At 37.8% G+C, this 25,530-nt stretch overlaps 1 protein-coding gene across 6 annotated transcripts in view; it reads right to left on the minus strand.

The window, feature by feature from the left end:
- The window catches only part of zranb3 (zinc finger, RAN-binding domain containing 3), a 281,742-nt gene that overhangs the window by 70,614 nt on the left and 185,598 nt on the right, over nucleotides 1-25,530 (minus strand). For all 6 annotated transcript variants that reach the window (XM_061984961.2, XM_061984960.1, XM_061984962.1 and 3 more), the window contains one exon: nucleotides 8,816-8,958. In XM_061984961.2, the coding sequence (XP_061840945.1) occupies nucleotides 8,816-8,958 (143 nt within the window). The remainder of the gene's footprint in view (nucleotides 1-8,815; nucleotides 8,959-25,530) is intronic.

Here is a 25,530-nt window from a genome sequence, read left to right on the forward strand (position 1 = left end):
CCCAACTCGGAAGAAATAATGAAGAAGAAATAGACATAGAAGAAGAAGCAGGTCTTGGGACAGCAAACATCTGTCCACATACTGCATTAGGCAGATATGATCATTTGGAGCACAGCTTCAAACATGCAATCTTTTATCGTGATCCTTCCTATTTAAGAAGCGGAATCCAGGATCGTTAAAAATTGAAACTGAAACAAGAAATCCGAATCGAAACCGTAGTCGTTTAATTTCAAACAATGCCCAACTCTAATGGTCCGCGTCAGAACAACCTGATCTGAACACCGCCGAATGCCACCTTAGAAAACGACTCCAGTGTCGTATCCATAAAAAAACAAATAACAACACGGTGCTCTGTAAACTGTGCAAATTAAAAATGGCTTTTCACAGCAGCACCGTTGCAACGCACGAGCACTTCAAAAGGCATCAAGGGGCAATTCTCCGGGACGTCGGTGATGAACAACACTGACTGATTGACATTTCTAGCTCAATCTCTTGTCTTGTCTCATTATGCTTTTTGGAATTAGCATGATGAATTAATAAACCCGTGACCAGGTATCTAACACCCATTTTCATAAAGTTTTCTCCATTTACTGCAACACCTGTCAGTCTGGGCTCTGGTCCAGTTGGGGATGCAAGAACCAGGAAACGTCGTGTAAAAAGGACAAAGTACCTAAAATACTTGTATTGTGGGCACAAAGCAAGCCCAAATAAACAACCACGTTGTGGCCTCAAAACATTGCCAAAATCCTTGCACGTAAAAACCACACTCTGAGTGCGCGCACGGATTAATTTTGTGTACTAATTTTATGCCAGCACGATGTTTCATTCTCTTTCTCTACGCAAAACAAATCCGCGGTGCGTCTTTTTGCGTGTGTAGTTTTTACACCCAAGGATTTTGGCACTGTTTTGATGCTATACCACATGTTCAAAAACCAGTCCAAAATAATAATTTAAAAAACCCCAAAACAACCCCAAAGTCGCTTGTAATGAGCAGACTTGGCAACATTTCTATTAAAGCAGAACTGCACTTTTTGGGGGGGGGGATTTTGTCTATCATTCACAATCCCTACGTAAGACAAGAAAGCATATGTTTTTCTTTTTATATGCATTCGGAAAATATAAGGTGGCTAACAATGCAGCTAATTAAAGTACACTATTCCGCTCATTAAGCCCTCTAAAAACATCCAAAAACTAGCAACAATACTCCATTTACATCTCGTGACCTGAATAGTAACCAAGTGTTAGCGATATTGTTATGATTATTATTTTTTTTCATTTTTTATTTATCTCCTTCATTGATGTGCATTTTTGATCAATAGACAATTAAACTTTAGCAACTAAACACACATTTACACACCTATGCTTGAGAAGGAACAAGATGAAGAAAATCTTATATTTCCTGCCCCCTTCAACGTAGTCTTACTTAATGGATAGCCCAGATTCACAAGCATACAAACCAAACAGATACATCCAAATATAATGAAAACAAACAAAAAACATACAAAAAAAACAACAAGTTCAAAACTTCATGAAGTACAAACCGAACAAAAAAAGTAATATACACCTCACGGGATGATACAAAACAAATACAAAACCAGACAAATAAATGAGTAAAATAATAAATATAAAGCAACATGTAAACACTTACGGCTGTCCATATGATCTTATTGATCTGTCTTAATATATATTTTTTCAATTGGAATATATTTCTACAATCTTTTATCTCATTGTAAAGAGAATTCCATAGTTTATCCCCCACCACTGATATACACATTTGTTTTAAAGTTGTCCTTGAATACTGATGTTTGAAATGACCTTTTCTTCTATGCTCTTCATTCTCAGAAGTGATGACAACATTTTTTTGTAAATTTGCTGGTAATGTTTTACTTTTAGCCTTAAACATAACACATAATGTCTGTAACTTTACTAGCTCCTGTAGTTTCAATAAACCAGAATTAATAAATAATATGTTAGTGTGTTCTAGATAATCTGCTTTATGAATACTCCTTATATCTTTTTTCTGTAGTTGGTACAATGCCTTTATGTTACTCTTATATGTGTTCCTCCACACTTCCACACAATAGCTGATATATGGCAATATAAGTGCACACTACAATATACGCATTGCCCTATAATCTAACACATATTTTACCTTATTTAATATAAAAATACTCTTAGACATCTTTTTCCGTACATGTGCAATATGAGATTTCCATGTCAGACCGTAATCCAGTATCACTCCTAAAAATCTAACTTCAGAAACCCTTTCAATATCAATTCCATCTATTGCCAGTTTGATCGTTTCCTCCCTTTTCTTCTTACAAAAAATTAAAAACTTTGGTTTTTTTTTACAATTAATGATAATTTATTGACATCAAACCATCTCTTAAGTTTAATAATTTCCTGTCCAATAATGTTTAATAACGCTTTTAAGTCATGTCCCGAACTATAAAAGTTGGTGTCGTCCGCAAATAATACAAATTTCAATAACTTTGATACCATATATTATTAATATATAAAATAAACAATTTTGGTCCCAAAACCGAAACTTGTGGAATTCCAATCCTCATTTGTTCAGATGTATTACCCACAAAATCCACAAACTCTTGTCTATTATCTAAATAACTTCTTAGCCAGTCTAAAACTACTCCTCTCACACCAAATGAATGCAACTTCAACAATAATATAGAATGATCTTTAGTGTCAAATGCTTTTTTAAGATCGATAAACACCCCTATAGTGTATTTCTAATTATCAGTTGCTGTTGCTATATCCTCCATTATATTCATTACAGCTGAAACAGTGGATCTATTGGTCCGGAATCCATACTGGCTCTCACTCAACAGCATGTTCTTTTCAATAAAACTGTCAAATTTTTCTACAAATCTTTTTTCAATTATTTTAGAAAATTGTGACAGCAGTGACACTTGTCTGTAGTTAGTAAATCTATGTTTATCTCCCGTTTTAAAGAGTGGAATTACCTTTGCTACCTTCATTCTATTTGGAAAGGTCCCTCTTTGAAAAATAAGATTAAAAACATAACCTTGAGGTTTGATGATGCAGTCAATAGTCTTTTTCACAAGTATCATGTCTATACCATCACTGTCTGTTGATGTCTTATTTTTCAGTTTTGTTACCATCGATACAATTTCATTTTCACTATCATCTCCTAGAAGCATGGACTGTAGCACTTGGCTTCCCCCTCTCCATCCACTCTGTATATCTTTATGTTCTTCAGTACTCTCTGCCAATTTGGGTCCAACATTCACAAAAAAGAATTCAATCCATTCGCCACTTCATTCATGTTTTTTATCATCTTATTTTCCTCATTGATAAAATGGCTTGGTGGGTTTGTAGGCCCCAATGTTTTTCCTATTACCTTGTTCAGAATATTCCAAGTTCCTTTGATATTGTTTTTATTATTTTTTTAGTAAATTATTATAATATTTTTTCTTAGCTTGTCTCATTATTGTTATCACTTTGTTTTTGTAAACTTTATATTACGTTTCAGCATCCTTTGTTCGTACTTTTATGAAGTCTCTATAAAGTTTGTTTTTCTTTTTACAAGCATTCTGTAGTCCCTTTATAATCCAAGGCTTTTTATTGTAGCTGTCTCTTTGTTTCCATACATTCGGACAATGCTTTTCAAACAATGATAAATATATATTAAGAAAAGCCTCATATGCAGCATTTGCCACATACACCTCATTCCAGTCTGCTTCAAATAAGTCCTTCCTAAACTTATTTATTGCCTCTTTAGTCCTTTTCCTTACGTACTGTACCTATGGGTTTTCTCCTCCCTCTTTCTATACATTTGACAGTCATAAGTAAGAAACACGGGTAAGTGGTCACTTATATAATTAATTACTAGTCCACTTTTTATATTATTTTCTATGACATTTATGAAGATGCGATCGATTAACGTTGCACAATTTGTCGTTATTCTACTGGGTTTGGTGATCAATGGATAAAGCCCTCTACTATATACCACATCCAAGAAGTCTCTTGTTGATTTATTTCTGGGTGAGCTTAGCAGGTTTATGTTATAGTCACCACACATGATGAATGTTTTCTTTTCCTTGACCTTACACAATAATTCTTCCAGACTATCATTAAATGCTTCTATCTTAGACCCAGGTGTCCTATTTAAACACGTAACAATAACATTTCTCTTCTTTTCTATGTCTACCTCCACAGTTACACATTCAAATAAATCATGGATTACCACTGTCATACATTCAACTGGTCTGCATTTCAAGTCACAGTCAACAAACAGGGCCACACCCCCACCCTTCCTGTTTCTTCTACTACTGTGATACAACTCATACCCGTCAATGGAGAAATCGATACCTCTGTCTTTATCGATCCATGTTTCAGAAAGTGCTATTATTTTCAATTTGCCATTTAGAGTCTTCAAATATTCGTCGATCTTCGAGAAATTTGCATATAAGCTTCTACAGTTGAAATTAGGGATGTCCGATAATGGCCTTTTGCCGATATTCCGATATTATCCAACTCTTTAACTACCGATACCGATATCAACCGATACCGATATCAACAGATATATGCAGTAGTGGAATTAACACATTATTATGCCTAATTTGGACAACCAGGTATGGGTGAAGATAAGGTACTTTTTTTAAAAATTAATAAAATAAGATAAATAAATTAAAAAACATTTCTTGAATAAAAAAGAAAGTAAAACAATATAAAAACAGTTACAAAGAAACTAGTAATTAATGAAAACTAGTAAAATTAACTGTTAAAGGTTAGTACTATTAGTGGACCAGCAGCGCGCACAATCATGTGTGCTTACGGACTGTATCCCTTGCAGACTGTATTGAAATATATTGATATATAATGTAGGAACCAGAATATTGATAACAGAAAGAAACAACCCTTTTGTGTGAATGAGTGTAAATGGGGAGGGAGTTTTTTTGGGTTGTTGCACTAATTGTAAGTGTATCTTGTATTTTTTATGTTGATTCAATAAAAAAACAAAAAACAAAAAACAAAAAAACGATACCGATAATAAAAAAAACGATACCGATCATTTCCGATATTACATTTTAACGCATTTATTGGCCGATATTATCGGACATCCTTAGTTGAAATGTATTAAAGAAAATGTATTATGTATTATTATCATTAAATGATAAATAAATAATGATAAATGGGTTATACTTGTATAGCGCTTTTCTACCTTCAAGGTACTCAAAGCGCTTTGACAGTATTTCCACATTCACCCATTCACACACACATTCACACACTGATGGCGGGAGCTGCCATGCAAGGCGCTAACCAGCACCCATCAGGAGTAAGGGTAAAGTGTCTTGCCCAAGGACACAACGGACGTGACTAGGATGGTAGAAGGTGGGTATTGAACCCCAGTAACCAGCAACCCTCCGATTGCTGGCACGGCCACTCTACCAACTTCGCCACGCAATTAAATTGTTCCTCGGTATAGTAGTCACAAGTAGCATTGATTGAGTTGAACAGATGGTTTTCTGGGTCAACATCATATTCAAAGTCATATAATTTGTAGTCCATGTATTCAGCTCTTGAAAACGATTGATTCTCAGTTGTCTCACCTTCTCGCCGCGTAGCCTTCCCCGTTTCCAGCCAAGGATGAGCCATGTCAGTCATAAGCCTAACAGTTCTCATTTATATTGATCCAAGCTCTTGAATCGTGACAACTTTGGCTTATTCAGATGTTCCATTTAGCCGAATCATGATTTTGCAGTTCCGTGTCCATGTTGCTTGTATCTTGCTTTCTTTTCTGAGGTTGCGTGCTTGTCTTGCAATGTCGGCGTTCTTCTTTGTAAGATGTTCATTGATGTAAACCCCAGTTCCCTTCAGCTTCCTTCCCTGCCGTAGTAACTCCGTTTTATGTTTTCGATTCACAAACCGGATCACAATGGCTGGGTTGGTTCTGCTGTCCTTCCTGGGGAGAGTATGGCACGCCGAAATGCTGCCACTTTGAAGAGTCATGTTCTTACTTGTGAAGAAGTTAATTACTTGCCGCTCAAGTGTCTCAAGTTCGTGTGCCGGGGCTTGGGCGTCCTTGTCAGCGTCCCTGCCGTGAGCCCCGGCCACTCTTGCATATGTTCGATGTTTGGTTTCCAGTCCGCTCATAATCAAATCGTCCATTCTGGTGCACTGTTCAAATTCGTCAATTCTTGTTTCTAGGTCGACAATTTTCTTGTCTTTCTCCTTGATAATGTTTTTCAGCATTTTGATTTCGGTCATCAACTCCATGAGTGTGTCTTGCTGTTTGACCACAGTCTTTACATCCTCCGACAGGGAGTTAAGAGATTTTCTGATCTCCTCCACGTCTTCCTCGAGTTTCACACTCATTTTCTTGATTCACTTTGTTTCCTTCTTAGTTTCAGTTCGGTTTCTTTACTTTTACTCAGTTTTTCTCAGAGTAGCTTGCTAAAACTCACAAACTAAATTGCAGAGACGCGTGCACCTGCCGAGACGATGATGAGCGCTAACGCAGACAATCTATTTTGACCAAAGAGAGCTAACTAGCTTATGCTGCTGTATTGACATATTGATACAAGTTAATTCTAGATTATAAATCATGTTGCTCACCTGAATAGTAGAAGGATGGTCAACTTTGACACTCAACTTAAACACTGAGATAGCAAGAAAAACACACACAAAAAATGCTTGTTTGCACACCTTTTTTTTTCAACGTCCGTAGTGAGGATTATGAATAATTCTTCATCTAAACAGGAAGATATAAACATCCCATCTGTCGGCATCCCAGTGAGCGCAGACATTGTACAGTAAGTGATTGTTTTATTATGTTCGTCGTTTGTTCTTCTTGTTTAGCACTTAACAATACTGCTACATGATGCATGCGACCCGTTAAGTTTTTCAATCTGGCCCGCTGGACATTCTCAAATCATTTTTTTTAGATCTTTAAGATGGAAACTGTAGCTGCCAGTATGATGTGCAGTGATGTTTTCAAATGACCGTAAGTCTTGAACTATACAAAGTATTTCAATGGTTGTAATCTGCGCTTTTGCATGATATACTAGTTACTATGGTAATCTAATTAGTTACTATGGTAATCTAAGTCACAGCAGCTCAGACGAGGCACCAAGCAGTGTGGGCGGGGAGCGTTTCCACAGAGTGTTTCCAGAGCGTCCAGCGTGAAATGCGTGTGTTAGGGACAGACGTAGAAGGAGATTTTTACAACAAAGTTCTAAAGCTTAGTAATATATCAGATACTAGGTGGGGTTTTTTACCCTTCGCGTTCATATTTCGCTGTGTTTGTTTCGTTTTGCTTGATTGTAAAATATGTCGATTGACAGTGGGTGTGACGTTCATATGTTGTCAATATTCAGTGTTTTATCGTTCATAGTTAATATTGTAAATCCCACATTCTTTATTTTCATGTATATTCTGGGTGTCTCATTCAGTAAAAAAATTTAAAATTCCATTCCGTGTTTTAAGGGGGTCTGTCATAACGTTTTTAGCATTCAATCAGACATTATTGTGTTCCTAAAAATAGATACACCGGCCCCCAGACACATTTTTGTCTCTAAATTTGGCCCCTCAAGTCAAAATAGTTGCCCAGGCTTGTTCTAAAACTTGCAGCTTGTCCTCCTTACATTCGGGCTTAAAAATATAAGATTGTGGATCATCATTTGTGCCAATGTAGTCTTTGTTGTCTCTCACTAAGTCTGCCATGATTAATAGTTTTGATGTTGTTGAAGGGAAAAGCGAACTTTGTAAAAAAAAATTAAAAAAAACGCCGCAGTATGCTTAAAATGAGCAAAATATGTAAATATTACATGCTATTATGAATGGGCCTGTTACTACATTGCATATATACTTGTAGCATACAAAACAATGATAGAGGATTTTAGATGCTTTTAGAGCAAATCCCTCCCTCCATTGTTAGCTGACTTTTGCTAGCTTTTATTTATGAGTTAGAATGCACAAAAAAGAACAACATATATGTTTTGTCTTACATAGGGATTGTGAATGATGGACAGAATACCCCAAAAAATCCAGCTCCCCTTTAAGGAGTCCAAATTTAGCTTGTTTAGCCTTGGCGGAGGTCTTATACTGTACATCAGGGGTGTCAAACGTACGGCCCAAGGGCCGGATCAGACCAGCGAACAGGTTTTATCCGGGCCGCGGGATGAGTTTGCTAAGTATAAAAATTAACCTGAAATTTTGGAATGAAAGAAACTGATGTAAATGTGTCCACTGGATGGCGAAATAGCAATTTTTTGTATCTTTGTAGATGATGCTACATATGTACAAAATAAACCACATGATTTTAGTACATCAGTCGAGGAAAATGATCAAACTACATATATAACACACTTAAATTTTTTTTATCTTGATAGATTGTAAATTAACACCAAAGAGTTGACTGATGAACATTATCACATCATTTATTCAGAAAATATGAATAACGACAAATAAAGATAGAATACTATTAACCGCAACATGCAAGTGTAAAAAAACTCCAACAACATTATGATTTGTACAATTTCAGAATGTGCTTGTTCTTCTTTTAAACAAAGAAAACAATCTGAAGTTGTCTTTATTTTTAAGTTATTGTGCTGTGATTTTACCAGTCCGGCCCGCTTTGGAGCAGATTTTTCTCCATGTGGCCCCCGATCTAAAATGAGTTTGACACCCCTGCTGTACATGCTTAGGTACTAGTATATGATTCATAAATAAGCCATTCAAACTTCTGCTTTACTATCATAAAGTATAATTTATTTAAAACTGCCTCAAAGTCAAAAATGCATTTCTCCTTCAGGATTGTAAGCTGGAGTCTGACCTCTTGGTGCTGTTGTGAGGTCGCTGAGCGGCGGCCAGCTGCTGCAGGCCGAGGGAGGGGCTGTGGAAGAGGAGCCGGCTGCGTCTGAGCAGCTTCTGCTTCATGGCCGCCAGGCCACTCCACTCCTGCACGAAGCGTAGAACCTGTCGGCGAGACGTGGACACTCGGCGTCACTTTCAGTTTGAAGTTGGAGACTTGACAGTGGAAACAAATTGACGGCCTCGGCCATCTTTGAGGAGTTCTTAGTAGCTTCTTCAAAATCAATCAGCATGGAGATGACTTTCAACACAGTTATATAAAACCAATCAAAACCGAGATGGAGCGATGTATGGACTTCAACGCCTTTAAAGAAAACTCATATGTGGAAAAATAACACAACTATCCTGCACAAAACCTGACACACATTTCTGTGTGTGTTATACTTCAGGCTGCCAAAATACTATTCAGAAGGTAATACCTTTCAAAGCTATCAAAACACTTTCTGCTTGCAAGTAAATGTTTATGGTAACACACATACTCTCACCACCATGACATTAGGGGGCCTACACAATAAAATGAGAACGCAAAACGTCAGCAGATTTTGTGAGGGTTTCAGTCCGCTTCTGACGCCGGTCTTCAACAGGGAAAAGTGCAGCTACATTTTTAACGGCCCACGGCTCATTCTAAAAACGCTTTCACCCCCCCCAAAAAAATACAATTTATAGGGGAATAAAAGAGCAAACGTGCAATGTAGGGCCGGGCGATATAGACGAAAAAGTATATCTCAATATATTTTTACGTTACTTTATAATTATTTCTTCGGTCAGTGGTCAACAAAATAAACAAACACTTTTACATAAACAAACAGTTGTACATTCATAAATTGAAAATGTTGCAGACCGAAAGGGTTTAGGCTGAAGTTGAACACTTATTGCGCCTGACCCTATAAACAATGTCAAATACAAGATGAGCTTCCTAAAAATATGAAATTTCCTTTGCACAACATATTATAAATACACCTTGTACACAACATAAACACTGTTCAATTATGTACACAGTAAAGACATGTGAAATATCCCTGTACACGTGTTAGTTAAACCTTTGTACCAATTATATACTATATACAAACAATTATAGTTCCATTATTATTTATATCCCACATTTAGTTTGTAATTAACATCAATCATAGTATTAACTACTGGTGTTGATTCAAGAGTGATATATTTTTCCAAGACATTGGTCTTAAAGTGTTTTTTAAATGTGTGAATGGAACTGGAACATTTTAAAGAATCATCCAAGCTGTTCCACAGATCAACCTCCCTGACAGAAACACATCTACTTTTTAAGCTCGTTCTTATGTTTGCTTTCTGAAAGACAGCTGAACCTCTGAGGTCATAGGGACCCTCCCTAGGTTTGAACCTCTACTGTAGACACCCAGGCAGCATGTGGTTATGAGCTTTATACGTCACAATAGCAGTGTTGAGGTCAACAAGATCGTGCAGTTTTAATGTTTTTAATTTAATGAAAAGAGCATTGGTATGGTCATGATAATCCGCATAATTTACAATTCTAATGGATTTCTTTTGAAGTAAGAACATAGAGTTGATGTTTGATTTGTAATTGTTACCCCAGATTTCAACACAATAATTAAGATATGGGAGTACGGAATAATTATATAACATGTTAAGAGCCTTTGGATTTACAGTTTTTAATTTTATGTAACATAGCAATAATTTTTGCCATCTTTGTCTTGAGTATATTTATGTACAGTTTCCAATTTAATTTATCATCTACCGTATTTTTCGGACTATAAGTCGCTCCGGAGTATAAGTCGCACCGGCCGAAAATGCATAATAAAGAAGGAAAAAACATATATAAGTCGCACTGGAGTATAAGTCGCATTTTTTGGGGAATTTTATTTGATAAAACCCAACACCAAGAATAGACATTTGAAAGGCAATTTAAAATAAATAAAGAATAGTGAACAACAGGCTGAATAAGTGTACGTTATATGACGCATAAATAACCAACTGAGAACGTGCCTGGTATGTTAACGTAACATATTATGGTAAGAGTCATTCAAATAACTATAACATATAGAACATGCTATACGTTTACCAAACAATCTGTCACTCCTAATCGCTAAAGCCGATGAAATCTTATACGTCTAGTCTCTTACGTGAATGAGCTAAATAATATTATTTGATATTTTACGGTAATCTGTTAATAATTTCACACATAAGTCGCTCCTGAGTATAAATCGCAACTATGAAAAAAACTGCGAATTATAGTCCGAAAAATGCGGTATATAGATTCCCAAAAATGTTGTTGAATACACCCTTTCTATCTCCATATCATCAATTCTTATGTGACACTGTATGTTATTTTTCCTATTTCCAAAAAGTATATATTTTGTTTTATTTAGGTTGATTGATAGTTTATTGGCATCAAACCATTGCTTTAGTATGTGGAGTTCACTCTCTACAGTCTCTAGGAGCTGGCCAAGGTCTTGCCCAGAACAGGACAGGCTTGTAACATCAGAAAAGAGAATACATTTGAGTTTTTTAAAGACTTTACAGATATCATTAAAGGCCTACTGAAACCCACTACTACCGACCACGCAGTCTGATAGGTTATATATCAATGATGAAATCTTAACATTGCAACACATGCCAATACGGCCGGGTTAGTTTACTAAAGTGCAATTTTAAATTTCGCGCGAAATATCCTGCTGAAAACGTCTCGGTATAATGACGTCAGCGCATGATGTCGTGGATTGTGGAGGACATTTTGAGACAGCATGATGGCCAGCTATTAAGTCGTCTGTTTCATCGCAAAATTCCACAGTATTCTGGACATCTGTGTTGGTGAATCTTTTGCAATTTGTTCAATGAACAATGGAGACAGCAAAGAAGAAAGCTGTAGGTGGGAAGCGGTGTATTGCGGCCGACTTTAGCAACACAAACACGGCCGGTGTTTCATTGTTTACATTCCCGAAAGATGACAGTCAATCTTTACCATTGGCCTGTGGAGAACTGGGACAACAGCGACTCTTACCAGGAGGACTTTGAGTTGGATACGCAGACACGGTACCGTGAGTACGCTTCCAGACATTTGATCGCTTGCCCGTACGTGCGTGCCGCTATGTGCATGTCACGTAAATAATTCAATGTATACACCCTGATGATTATCTTGTGTGATGACTGTATTATGATGATAGTATATATGATAGTATATATCTGTATCATGATTCAATTTAAGTGGACCCCGATGTGTGGGGGGGGGGGGGTTATTGCGGGGGAAACAAATAAGCGGCGTTTGTTCATTTTAACGTGAAATAAATTATATCGATATTACGATATTTTCTTAATTCATATCTTGTTTAAAAATACATCGATATTTTGGCCAGCCCTAGTGCAATGTAATGAGAAAACATTGAAATATCAATGCTAATAACACAAAGCTGACATGCAACCTTTTTTTTTCATTAAAAAAAATCTATTTATTGTATTGGTTTTAGAAAGAGAAATATCAAAATGGCCCCAGCATCTTTTCTTTCTTTTTAGTGTGCGGCACTCGGTGTAAAACAGACCTGGGCAAAATACGGCCCGCGGGCCACATGCGGCCCATGAAGATGTTCAATCCGGCCCGCCGAACGTTGTACATAATTTTTTTAGACCTTTAACATCAAAACCGTCGCCGCCATTATGATGTGCAGTGCTGTATTTTAATTACCGTAAGTCTTGGACTATAGAAAGTATTTCAATGGTTGAAATCTGCGCTTTTGAGTGATATACCAGTTATTACGGTAATCTACGTCACAGCAGCTCAGACGAGGAACAAAGCAGAGTGGGCGGGGTTTGTTTTCAGAGCAGCCAGCCCGAAACGCATGTGTCAGGAACAGAGACATTTTTACAACAAATGTCTGCATAAAAGTGATAATATATCATACTGTAGGTGTTTATTACACTTTGCATTCATATTTTGCTGTTTGTTACATTTTTGTTGTGTTTTGCTTGATTGTAAAAGATACACAACTATCGAGGAGCTGGTCTGAGAAGTAAAAGAGGAGCGATGTTCATATGTTGTTAATATTCAGTGTTTTATTGTTCATAGTTAATATTGTAAATCCCACTTTCTTTATTTTAATGTACATTTTGGGTGTCCCATTCAGTGAAAAACTGTCAAATTAATTTCTGTTTTTTTGAGGTGGTCTGTCATAACTTTTTTAGAACTCTATTGGACATTGTGACTTTTGGTATTAGTATTCCTGAAAAAAAGGGATCCAAACACACATACTGTACAGAAGATTTTTACAGCCAAATGTGTATATATCATTTATACACATACACATTGGATCCCCAGGCACATGTTTTCTCTCAGTGTGGCCCCCGAGTCAAAATATTTGCCCCGCTCTGGTGTAAAAGGTTTAGCAACCCCTGCCGTAAGGCAGAGTGGTGTATAAAGAGAGTAAGGCCAACGAAACAACAGGCGCCATGACTGCTACCAATGACGTGTGCGGCTGCATGCACTAGACGTCGTTAACGAAATAATACGTCTATATATAGTTCTAAACATACTCCAGCTCGTAGACTTACAATAAAACATGCTTCCATTTTGTGAAAGTACAATTTTGCGGCCGTATTGGACGCATTCTTCTGCTACATCCCTGCACTTGACGGCGCAACAAACGTACGTGACAAAATACACGGAACGACCAAAAAAAATAACTTATTACCCTCATTTTGCCAAAATCTTCATTATCTTTGGAGTAACAATCACTGAGAAATTGTGACTTTTGTGTGAAGAGTGTCAACTGTGGTGTCTGCCTCCAATGTATTGGTAACCACTCATGATGTATTAATACAACTCATCTTTCTTTTTGGAACATGCCAAGTGAATGAAGTGTACTTTAGCCCTTATTTCCCCATATTTCTGCACATGAACTCAGATATGGCACCCCTAGCATGCAGTAGAAAATATGGAGTGGAGAACATATTTTGCTTTATTCATTATTGACGTATTCATTGCCACTTTATGTTGTATATTTTTACATCAGATTTCCAAATAATTTTTTTCATCTATTATTACACCCAAAATTTGGTTTATTTTACTCATTCAAAATCTGTCTGTTTGTATTTGTGTTTTACTTTCTATTCCACTGTTACCAAATTGCATTATTTTAGTTTTACTGTGATTCAAAGATACCATTTTTTAAATGTATTAATTTCTTCTGTTTATATTTGTATTGGATCAGCCCCAAGCTGCACAACAGGGCATTTTTGAATTTGAGTTTATTTGGAACAAGCATGCATACAACATGATGCATCACAATTTCCAGTTTCTCTTTTCGACATGTTCAAAAAGGAGTAGGAAGAAGCAGAGCTTATTTAATCCTACCATTTTCTTTTACATAGCAGTTGCTAACACTTTTGTTCACTTCCTGTTGTCAATTTATTCACAATATACTCCATAAGTAATAACATTAAAAATAAATAAAAAATAATTAGTGAAGTAAGTTGTATTTCATATGGTGAGATAAATAAGATTATCTAGAAAATGAATGGATGGATGGAATACATTCAGAATGTTTATCATGGTTCTTCTTCTTTGTACTTTGTAAACACTTTAAGTTTGAAGAGTTTCTTGAAGTAGATCATATTAGTACATTGTTTGATTTCTTTGCTTAATCCATTCCACATATGGATATACCAAAGGTCTTAAGTGTTGTACGTGCGTATAAATGTTTTAAATAAAAATTTTCTCTAAGGTTATATTTCTCCTCTTTTGTTGAGAAGAATTGTCGGATATTTTTACACGTTAATAAACTGACGAGGAAGCACCGCAAACACATAGCATCGGCTTAAAGTTTAGTAGCGGTCATGGCGTCCTGGAGTCACGTTGTAATGGAAAATATTTATGTGTCCTCGCACTATGCCATTTCAAACTGAAGCACATTCTGACCAGAAAATGACCATGTCTGTATCTGCACTGTGAAAGTATTGTTTCTCTCTTTCAGTCTTCTCCAGATATCAGTGCACTCATATGCTCTCCCCCCTCGAAACTGAGCTTACTCCCTCCCTCCCACCTTGTATTAGAAAGAATAACACATCTCTCTACTATTGCGCACTTACATACTTTGCTATGAATGCGACTTGTGCCTTTTGAGGTGCTCGAGCTTCTCAAATAAACCTAAGAAAGACAATTTTGTTTGACTACTTGATCAGAAATTTTCCAATACAACGTGAGAGCCTTTTGACCAATCATTTAGTAGATTGCATGAAACCGAGTTGGCCATACTGTCTTTATACACGACTCTGCCAATGTTGGGCCACGAGCGCCCCCTAAAAACTCTGCCAAAAATCATGTTTCTCAGCTGTGGTCCTTATGGGCCACATCTGTACTCAGTTGTAATACACTTTTCCACCACATGTGGCAGTAATGACAATATCAAACAAACAGAAGAAGTCTGGAGCTAAAGTCATCGAGAAGTTTCTTGAGCGCAAAAATTATGACTAAAGTGGTGAATCTGTATTTTCATTTGCACTTTAATTTTATTGACAGTTTAGTTGAGAAACATATATATTGTTATTAATAAATATTGTTTTCATTAGAATGTAATTACTTTAGCACTGCGTAATTATAAGTACATTTATTTTTCAATGTTTTTTTAGTCCCTTCCTTCTCTTGCAGTAAATTTCATTAGTAAATATTATTGTAATCAGCCTGACCTAAGCCTTGATAGTAATCTTTGTGATCAATCATTTGACAAGGTTTATCAGGTTAAACTATAAATAGGATACATATAATTATTGAATACGATTAAAATAAAGAGTGGGATTACTAATTCAGTGTTATTATTTGAGCGGACCCCTCTGTCATTGAAATGTTGGAATAAAGTTAAAAAAGGTTAAGAACCCCTGATTCACCACACAAGGAAGTGTTTTAAATGTTGATTAAAATCATCATAGGTCCCATTCAAACCATTGTATTTTTTAGACTAGAATGCGCACTTAAAATCCTTTCATTTTCTCAGAAATCAACACTGCGTCTTATAACCCGGTGCGCCTTGCATGTATTCATTCTGGTTGTACTTACTGACTGATTTCTTGTGATACAAGGCGTAATGACAAGTGTGACCAGTAGATAGCAGTCACACATAAGAGATACGTGTAGACTGCAAGTTGACACCTGTACAATAATTGATGATAGCAAATACAGGTTAGCAAGTAGGCCCAAAACTTTGATGTTTCATTGAGATTATAGAAAATTACACACGGCGCTCAAAAATCCGTCAAAATGTTTTTGTACGACTCTGGTAAGTTACGAAGCCGCACCATTTGATGTATTGTCGGAGCATTACGGCTACCATAGTCAGGCGTACTGTGCTTCAACATACGGGTATTATTATTGTGTATGTATAAGGACCCTAAAATGAGTGTTTTGATTCGACCTATTAGGCAAAACCAACTTTTCTTATCTATTAGTACCTGCTGATGTGTATTTGGAATCTGCATAAGTCCCAAAAATTTGCGGCTGTCTGGTTAATAGACTCGCAATGGAAGCGCTAAAAACTACAGGTACAAGGAAGTGTTTTAAATGTTGATTAAAATCATCGTAGGTCCCATTCAAACTACTGTATTTTTCAGACTATAAGGCGCACTTAAAATCCTTTCGTTTTCTCAGAAATCAACACTGCGCCTTATATCCTATGTATTAATTCTGCTTGTGCTTATTGACGGATTTTATGTGATACAAGGCGTAATGACAAGTGTGACCAGTAGATGCCAGTCACACATAAGAGATACGTGTGGACTGCAAGTTGACACCTGTACAATAAATGATGCTAGCAAATACAGGTTAGCAAGTTGGCCTAAAACTTTGATGTTTCATTGAGATTAAAGTTGAAGTTAGAGTCCCAACGATAGTCACACACACACTACGTGCGGTGAAATTATCCTCTGCATTTGACCCATCCCCATGTTCACCCCCTGGGAGGTGAGGGGAGCAGTGAGCAGCAGCGGTGGCCGCGCTCGGGAATCATTAGGTGATTTAACCCCCAATTCCAACCCTTGATACTGAGTGCCAAGCAGGGAGCATCATTTTTAGTTTTTGGTATGACTCGGCCGGGGTTTGAACTCACAACCTTCCAGTCTGAGGGCAGACACTCTAACCACAAGGCCACTGAGCAGGTCCATATTATAGAACATTACACACGGCGCTCAAAAATATGTCAAAATGTTTTAGTACGACTTTGGTAAGCTCAAAGCCACACCATTTGATGTATTGTCGGAGCATTACGGCAACCATAGTCAGACGTACTGTGTTTCAACATTTAGGTTTTATTATGGTGTATGTAAAGGACCCCAAAATGGGTGTTTTGTTTCGACCTATTATTTCTTACCTATTAGTACCTGCTGGTGTGTATTTGGAATCTGCATAAGTCCCGAAATTTTGCCGCCGTCTGGTCAGTAGACTCGCTATGGAAGCGCTAAAAACTACTGGTACACCAAAGATGGCGGGGAGAAGACGCTGTCAAAGTGGCTGCACGTACATAAGACCGTCCACAAAACTGTGCATTCTGAAGAGACGGTCAGAAAGCAACTTGACATCTGTAAAACGTAATCTATGCAAAACTTTGATCAAAGAACCACTATTACATGTTAGTAGACCAGTGTTTTCAACCACTGTGCCGCAGCACACGTGAGATACAGTCTGGTGTGTCGTGGGAAATGATCTAATTTCACCTATTTGGGTTAGATAGGCTCCAGCACCCCCCGCGACCCCAAAGGGAATAAGCGGTAGAAAATGGATGGATGGATGGGTTAAAAATATTTTTTGCAAACCATAGTCTGCAAATGATGTGTTGTTGTTGAGTGTCGGTGCTGTCGAGAGCTCGGCAGAGTAACCGTGTAATACTCTTCCATATCAGTAGGTGGCAGCCGGTAGCTAAGTGCTTTGTAGATGTCGGAAACAGCGGGAGGCAGCGTGCAGGTAAAAAGGTGTATAATGCTTAAACCAAAAATAAACAAAAGGTGAGTGCCCCTAAGAAAAGTCATTGAAGCTTGGGGAAGGCTATGTAGAACAAAACTAAAACTGAACTGGCTACAAAGTAAACAAAAACAGAATGCTGGACGACAGCAAAGACTTGCTGTGGAGCAAAGACGGCGTCCACAATATACATCCGAACGTGACATGACAATCAACAATGTCCACACAAAGAAGGATAAAAACAACTTAAATATTCTTGATTGCTAAAACAAAGTAGATGCGGGAAATATCGCTCAAAGGAAGACATGAAACTGCTACAGAAAAATACCAAAAAAAGAGAAAAGCCACCAAAATTGGAGCGCAAGTTGGTTATGGTTTAAAGTCATATCCAACAATTGCGACAACAACTTTTTACTGTTAACTGAGTTTCGTTTTTTTATGTTTTCTGCTGGCGGTGTGCCTCTGGATTTTTTCAATGCAAAAAATGTGCCTTGGCTCAAAAAAACTTCAAAAACACTGATGTAGACCACGAAGAAAGTGTTTTAAAATAAATAAATAAATCATATTATGCCCACTTTAATGCGCCTTATAGTCCGGTGCGCCTGGTGAGCGCCTATGTTAGTAAGTGAATTACTTGCATGCAAGAGCAAGGCAGTCCTAGCACAGGCAACACTATATAAAGATGTGTGAGGCACACTGCCAAAACACAACTTGCAATAATCTAACTATAGACACTGAAATATTGTGTCACCTAAACATGGCGTGGGTGAGTAAATGCGTGGCCGTGTCCCGAGCGTGTTGCAGCCCACACTTAACTGCTTGCCGAGTATCGATCTTGGTGGACATCTGGAGCAAAGCAGGGTGTAAATGATGGGTCCGAGGAAGGGTGCAGCTCACGCCTTGGCTTTACAAACGTACATAAATAATGCGGCAGGTGGGGAGTGTGTCAGTGGCGCCGCAGCCGCCGTGGCATATTGCGAGATTCACTGTGAGCCGTTTGGCGTGTGGGGTCGTTTGAGGCGATGATCCGTCATCCTGTAATGACGCTCATAAAACTGCATTCTCTCCCTCGAATTTCTGCTTGCACTTGGTCAGCCTCCACCAACCTTCTTTCCATCTTTAACGCCTGATTATAAGGCAGACGCCATTTTGTGATCCATTAAGACAATCAGTGAAGAAATACTCACGAAAAGAACACAAATAGAGGTGACATTAAAGGCCTACTGAAATGCGATTTTCTTATTTAAACGGGGATAGCAGGTCCATTCTATGTGTCATACTTGATCATTTCACGATATTGCCATATTTTTGCTGAAAGGATTTAGTAGAGAACATCGACGATAAAGTTCGCAACTTTTGGTCGCTGATAAAAAAGCCTTGCCTGTACCGGAAGTAGCAGACGAGTAGCGTGACGTCACAGGTTGTGGAGCTCCTCACATCTGCACATTGTTTACAATCATGGCCACCAGCAGAGAGAGCGATTCGGACCAAGAAAGCGACGATTTCCCCATTAATTTGAGCGAGGAAGAAAGTGAGAGTGAAGGACTAGAGGGCAGTGGGAGCGATTCAGATAGGGAAGATGCTGTGAGAGGCGGGTGGGACCTGATATTCAGCTGGGAATGATTAAACCAGTAAATAAACACAAGACATATATATACTCTATTAGCCACAACACAGCCAGGCTTATATTTAATATGCCACAAATTAATCCCGCATAACAAACACCTCCCCCCTTCCGTCCATATAACCCGCCAATACAACTCAAACACCTGCACAACACACTCAATCCCACAGCCCAAAGTACTGTTCACCTCCCCAAAGTTCATACAGCACATATATTTCCTCAAAGTCCCCAAAGTTACGTACGTGACATGCACATAGCGGTACGCACGTACGGGCAAGCGATCAACTGTTTGGAAGCCGCAGCTGCGTACTCACTGTACCGTGTCTGCGTATCCAACTCAAAGTCCTCCTGGTAAGAGTCTCTGTTGTCCCAGTTCTCCACAGGCCAATGGTAAAGCTTGACTGTCATCTTTCGGGAATGTAAACAATGAAACACCGGCTGTGTTTGTGTTGCTGCAGTCGGCCTCAATACACCGCTTCCCACCTACAGCTTTCTTCTTTGCTGTTTCCATTGTTCATTGAACAAATTGCAAAAGATTCACCAACACAGATGTCCAGAATACTGTGGAATTTTGCGATGAAAACAGACGACTTAATAGCTGGTCACCATGCTGTCCCAAAATGTCCTCTACAATCCGTGACGTCACGCGCTGACGTCATCATACCGAGACGTTTTCAGCAGGATATTTTGTGCGAAATTTAAAATTGCACTTTAGTAAGCTAACCCGGCCGTATTGGCATGTGTTGCAATGTTAAGATTTCATCATTGATATATAAACTATCAGACTGCGTGGTCGGTAGTAGTGGGTTTCAGTAGGCCTTTAACAAAGGTTTTCAACTCATTTGTATTTTGTTGAAGCATTTGATCCAAGAATTCGGACCCCCACAGACAGGAAGCACGGAATGATTCTTGTTCCTTCAGTAAGGAGCTTGGTGAGAAAAAGACCAGTGTTGGCCAGGTAATTAGAAAATGGAAGGAATACGAGATAACAGGCAATCTTTCCCGCTCTAGAGCTGGAACAAGATTTCATCTCATGGGGAAAGGGTGATTCTGAGAAAGGCGAGGGACCGGCCCAGAATTACAAGAGGAGCGTTTAACGATCTCAAGAGAGTTGAGACCACAGAAAAGAAAGAACAATAGTAACACACTTTGCCATAGGGCTGGGCGATATGGCTAAAAATGTATCAAGATATACAGTACAGGCCAAAAGTTTGGACACACCTTCTCATTCAATGTGTTTTCTTTATTTTCATGACTATTTACATTGTAGATTGTCACTGAAGGCATCGAAACTATGAATGAACACATGTGGAGTTATGTACTTAACAAAAACATGTTTTATATTCTAGTTTCTTCAAAATAGCCACCCATTGCTCTGATTACTTTTTCGCACACTCTTAGCATTCTCTCGATGAGCTTCAAGAAGTAGTCACCTGAAATGGTTTTCACTTCACAGGTGTGCTTGAAGCTCATCGAGAGAATGCCAAGAGTGTGCAAAGCAGTAATCAGAGCAAAGAGTAGCTATTTTGAAGAAACTAGATTATAAAACATGTTTTCAGTTATTTCACCTTTATAGTACATAACTCCACATGTGTTCATTCATAGTTTTGATGCCTTCAGTGACAATCTACAATGTAAATAGTCATGAAAATAAAGAAAAACACATTGAAAGAGGAGGTGTGTCCAAACCTTTGGCCTGACTGTATATTTTGTATTTTGATCCATATCGATAATTATTGCTACTTTTTATGACTTATTTAAGCCTGCCAATAAATACAGTAAAACAATTTCCAATTTGCCAAGGGTGCATTTTATCAGTGGAGAGGGTGTATAGTAGCCAGGTAGGATGAGCGCGGCTAAGGTAATAAAATAATTCAAGAAGATTTGAAGGTAGACACTAAGGTTGTCCCGATACCAATATTTTGGTACCGGTACCAAAATGTATTTCGATACTTTGATACTATTGTAAAAAAAGGGGACCACAAAAAAATGTCATTATTGGCTTTATTTTAACTAAAAATCTGAGGGTACATTAAACATATGTTTATTATTGCAATGGAAGAACAATTTAGTGAACATACTAGACAACTTGTCTTTTAGTAGTAAGTAAACAAACAAAGGCTCCTAATTAGTCTGCTGAGGTATGCAGTAACATATTGTGTCATTTATCATTCTATTATTTTGTCAACATTATAAAAGACAAGTGGTAGAAAATGATTTATTAATCTACTTGTTCATTTACTGTTAATATCTGGTTATTTTCTCTTTTAACATGTTATATCTACACTTCTGTTAACATGTAATAAACACTTATTCTTCTGTTGTTTGATACTTTACATTAGTTTTGGATGATACCACAAATTTGGGTATCAATCTGATACCAAGTAGTTACAGGATCATACATTGGTCATATTCAAAGTCCTCATGTGTCCAGGGACATATTTCCTGACTTTATAAACATAATATACATTTTTAAAAAACAAAAAAAGATTTTGTGATGCTAAAAAATATCAATGTAATCATAGTAGCATTGACTAAATACGCTCCTGACATCCATTACAGTAAGTGTAGATCCACCAATGCTCCTCTGCTCTTAAAACCAGCAATGTCATGACGTGATGACGGCGCGCCGTCATGCCTGTTAAAAAAGAGGGGGGGTGAGGACCGGTACTTTTTAGAGGCGGTATAGTACCGAATATGATTCATTAGTATCACGGTACTATACAAGTACGGTACTACTCGCTATGGACGACTAGAAGACGGAACGGAACTTTTACTTCTGGTTCAAGGCATTAAGCAGAAAGAAATACTGTACGTAGACATTTATCCAGCACCACCTGCAGTGAGCGAACTCCAAAGTCCAAAAGATGGCGCCATAGCACAAACAATAACACAACATTTCAGTGTCTTTGCTCATGTTTGACGAAAACTATTTGCATTAAGGCCGTCAGCAAAAAAAATTCACATATTAGCAGCACCGTTTTATACGACGCAAGGTTCAAAGCGTAAGAAAAAAAATAGTGGCTTATAGTCCGGAATTTACGGTGTATGTATTTGCTGCTTCTGGTTCTCCCGCGCTCATAAACAAATTATGACAAAAGCATGCATCGTAATTCTACTTCACAAATGGTAAATGGGTTATTCTTGTATAGCGCTTTTCTACCTTCAAGGAGACTGCTAAATGAACAGCCTTCCCCTTTGCTGCCCCGGACCATCTTATTACCTCACTCTTCACCACCTCAATAATTGTGCTCTGGACATTGCATTGCTGCAACATCAACGTAACACCCATCAGACATCTGACTGTTCCCACCCCCAAGTCCCTCTTATCGCGATCTTCCTGACAATGCTAAAATGCTAAAATGTAAACTATTGTCAACCTGCACATCAATGCAGTTTCTATGCCGCTGGACAAAGCTCAAACAAAATCTCGTTGTCCATGTATGACTTAAATGTTGTTATGACAATGACAATAAAGGAATTGATTGATTGAAGGTACTCAAAACGCTTTTACACTATTTCCACATTCACACACACTGTTGGCGGGAGCTGCCATGCAAGGCCCTAACCACGACCCATCAAGAGGAAGGGTGAAGTGGTTTAAATGTAACTTAGATATTGGGTTTCACTATGTAAAGCGCTTTGAGTCACTAGAGAAAAGCGCTATATAAATATAATTCACACTAAAGTGTCTTGCTCAAGGACACAACGGATGTGACGAAGTTGGTAGAAGGTGGGGATTGAACCAGGAACCCTCAGGTTGCTGGCACGGCCACTCTCCCCACTGCGCCACGCCGCCCCAACACACATATATACTTGCTTTGCCAGAGACGTAGCATAAAAAAATAGAAAACGTGTCTTAAAGTAATAGTAGAGTGGAAAAATAAGTTGACTTTGTGTGCTTATTTGTATTTCATTGTATCCATTAAATCTTATCCAATTGTAATTACAATCCACAAAGTATGTAAAAATACTGTCTAAAATGTCACAAAATGCCACAAATACAGTCAGCCATTTTGAATAATCCGCTCCGAACACCTTCTGTAATTTCCGTAGATTCTGCGTCACTGTAGTAACACTTCTGCACTCTGACCATATTATTAGATCTGTCATACTGGAAATACGCAAAAATTGAAAAGACATGTGCTGTTTAACATTCACAATCATTATGTAAGACAAGAACACATTTTATGCATTCAAAATTGTGAATAAATAGCTAACAATTGAGTCAACAAATCGAGGGTTTATTAACCAACATTTACCAAATATGAGAGATATTGTTATTATAAGCGCTAACGCAGACGTACTATTTTAGCGGCGCATTGATAGCAGTGAGCTAATGCTAGCTTACGCTGCTATTGTTGACACACTGAGCCGACGGCTGCTTTTGCTTCATTTTAAACTTGCTAAAAGTAAATTCTAGATTATAATTCATGCATCTCTCACCTGCTAGTAGACAAATGTGGCCATGGACCGACAGGCTGGTCCACTTTCACATCCCCAAGATGGCGAAAAAGACACAAACGCTTGTTGCAGGAACATTTTTTACCCTTCGTGAGGGTTGGGATTGAATCTTCATCTAAACGCAATTATGTGAGCGTCCCGTTGTTTGGAGAGTGGAAATATTACAGTTTTATTATGGTTTATTATGCTTAGTTTGTATGTTTAGCACCTAGCAATGCTGCTGATGCTATTGCAGGCCTGGGCAATTATTTTGACTGGGGAGCCAAATTTTGAGAAAAACATTTTTCTGGGGGCCAGTACATCTATTTTTAGGGACACTAATACAAAACCTCACAATAATGTCTGATTGAAAGCTAAAAACGTTATGACAGACCACCTTAAAAAACGGAATGGAATTTAAAAATTTTTTACTGAATGAGACACCCAGAATGTACATGAAAATAAAAAATGTAGGATTTACAATAATAACTATGAACAATAAAACACTGAATATTGACAACATATGAACGTCACACCCCCTCTCCATCCACATATTTTACAAACAAGCGAAACGCAACAAAAATGCAACAAAAACAGCGAAATATGAACGCGAAGGGTAAAAAATAAACCCACCTACAATCAGATATATCTGATATATCACTAAGCTTTCGAACTTTGCTGTAAAAATCTCCTTCCATGTCAGTTCCTGACACCCGCATTTCAGTCTGGCCGCTCTGGAAGCACTCTGTGGAAACGCTCCCCACCCACACTGCTTGGTGCCTCGTCTAAGCTACTGTGACTTACATTACCATAGTAACTAATTAGATTACCATAGTAACTAATTAGATTACCATAGTAACTAGGATAGTATGTAAAAACGCAGATTCCAACCATTGAAAGACTTTGTATAGTTCAAGACTTACGGTCATTTGAAAACATCACTGCACATCATAATGGCAGCTACACTTTCCATCTTAAGGATCTAAAAAAATGATTAGGGAATGTCCGGCGGGCCAGATTGAAAAGCTTAACGGGCCGCATGTGGCCCCTGGGCCTTAATTTGCCCAGGTCTGCGCTATAGTGTCACAATAAAGCTGCATAAAACTTATTGCTCATCCTCTTTGTGTTTGGGCTCAGAAATATAAGGTCCTGGGTCATAATTTTGCTCAAAGTAATCCGTGTTGACTCTCAGAGAGTCTGCTTGATTATCATTGTTGTTGATGGGGAAGGGATCTTTGGTTCTTAGCTCGACGTAACGCCATCACGTGACTTGCATCCTCATTATCTCTCAAAATGGCTCGAGTAATCTCTGTGAGATTTATACTATTTTGATCATATCTATTTATTATCTATTAACTTTTCGTGTCATAAATCAGATATATATGATAATAGCTTGAATATAGAGGCGACTTGTTGTTACACTCTACTGCTACTTTAAAGATATTTACTAGCATTGATTGACCTGTGGAGCAAACAATTATTGACTACATCATTCCTGACCATAAGATCATGCTATTTTTGTGTTAAACAAAGGCTTTGCAGGTAGTCTAATTTACACGTGTCAAACTAAAGACCTGGGAAGCCTGGGAATAATGTGGATACTTCATCATACTTACTAAATGTTTTAATTTTTTCCATTTTGACAGTAAAAAATTTATGTAATACATGACATTTCATA

The sequence above is a fragment of the Nerophis lumbriciformis genome, linkage group LG23, assembly GCF_033978685.3.
Source record: "Nerophis lumbriciformis linkage group LG23, RoL_Nlum_v2.1, whole genome shotgun sequence".
In the NCBI taxonomy this organism is placed as follows: Eukaryota; Metazoa; Chordata; class Actinopteri; order Syngnathiformes; family Syngnathidae; genus Nerophis; species Nerophis lumbriciformis.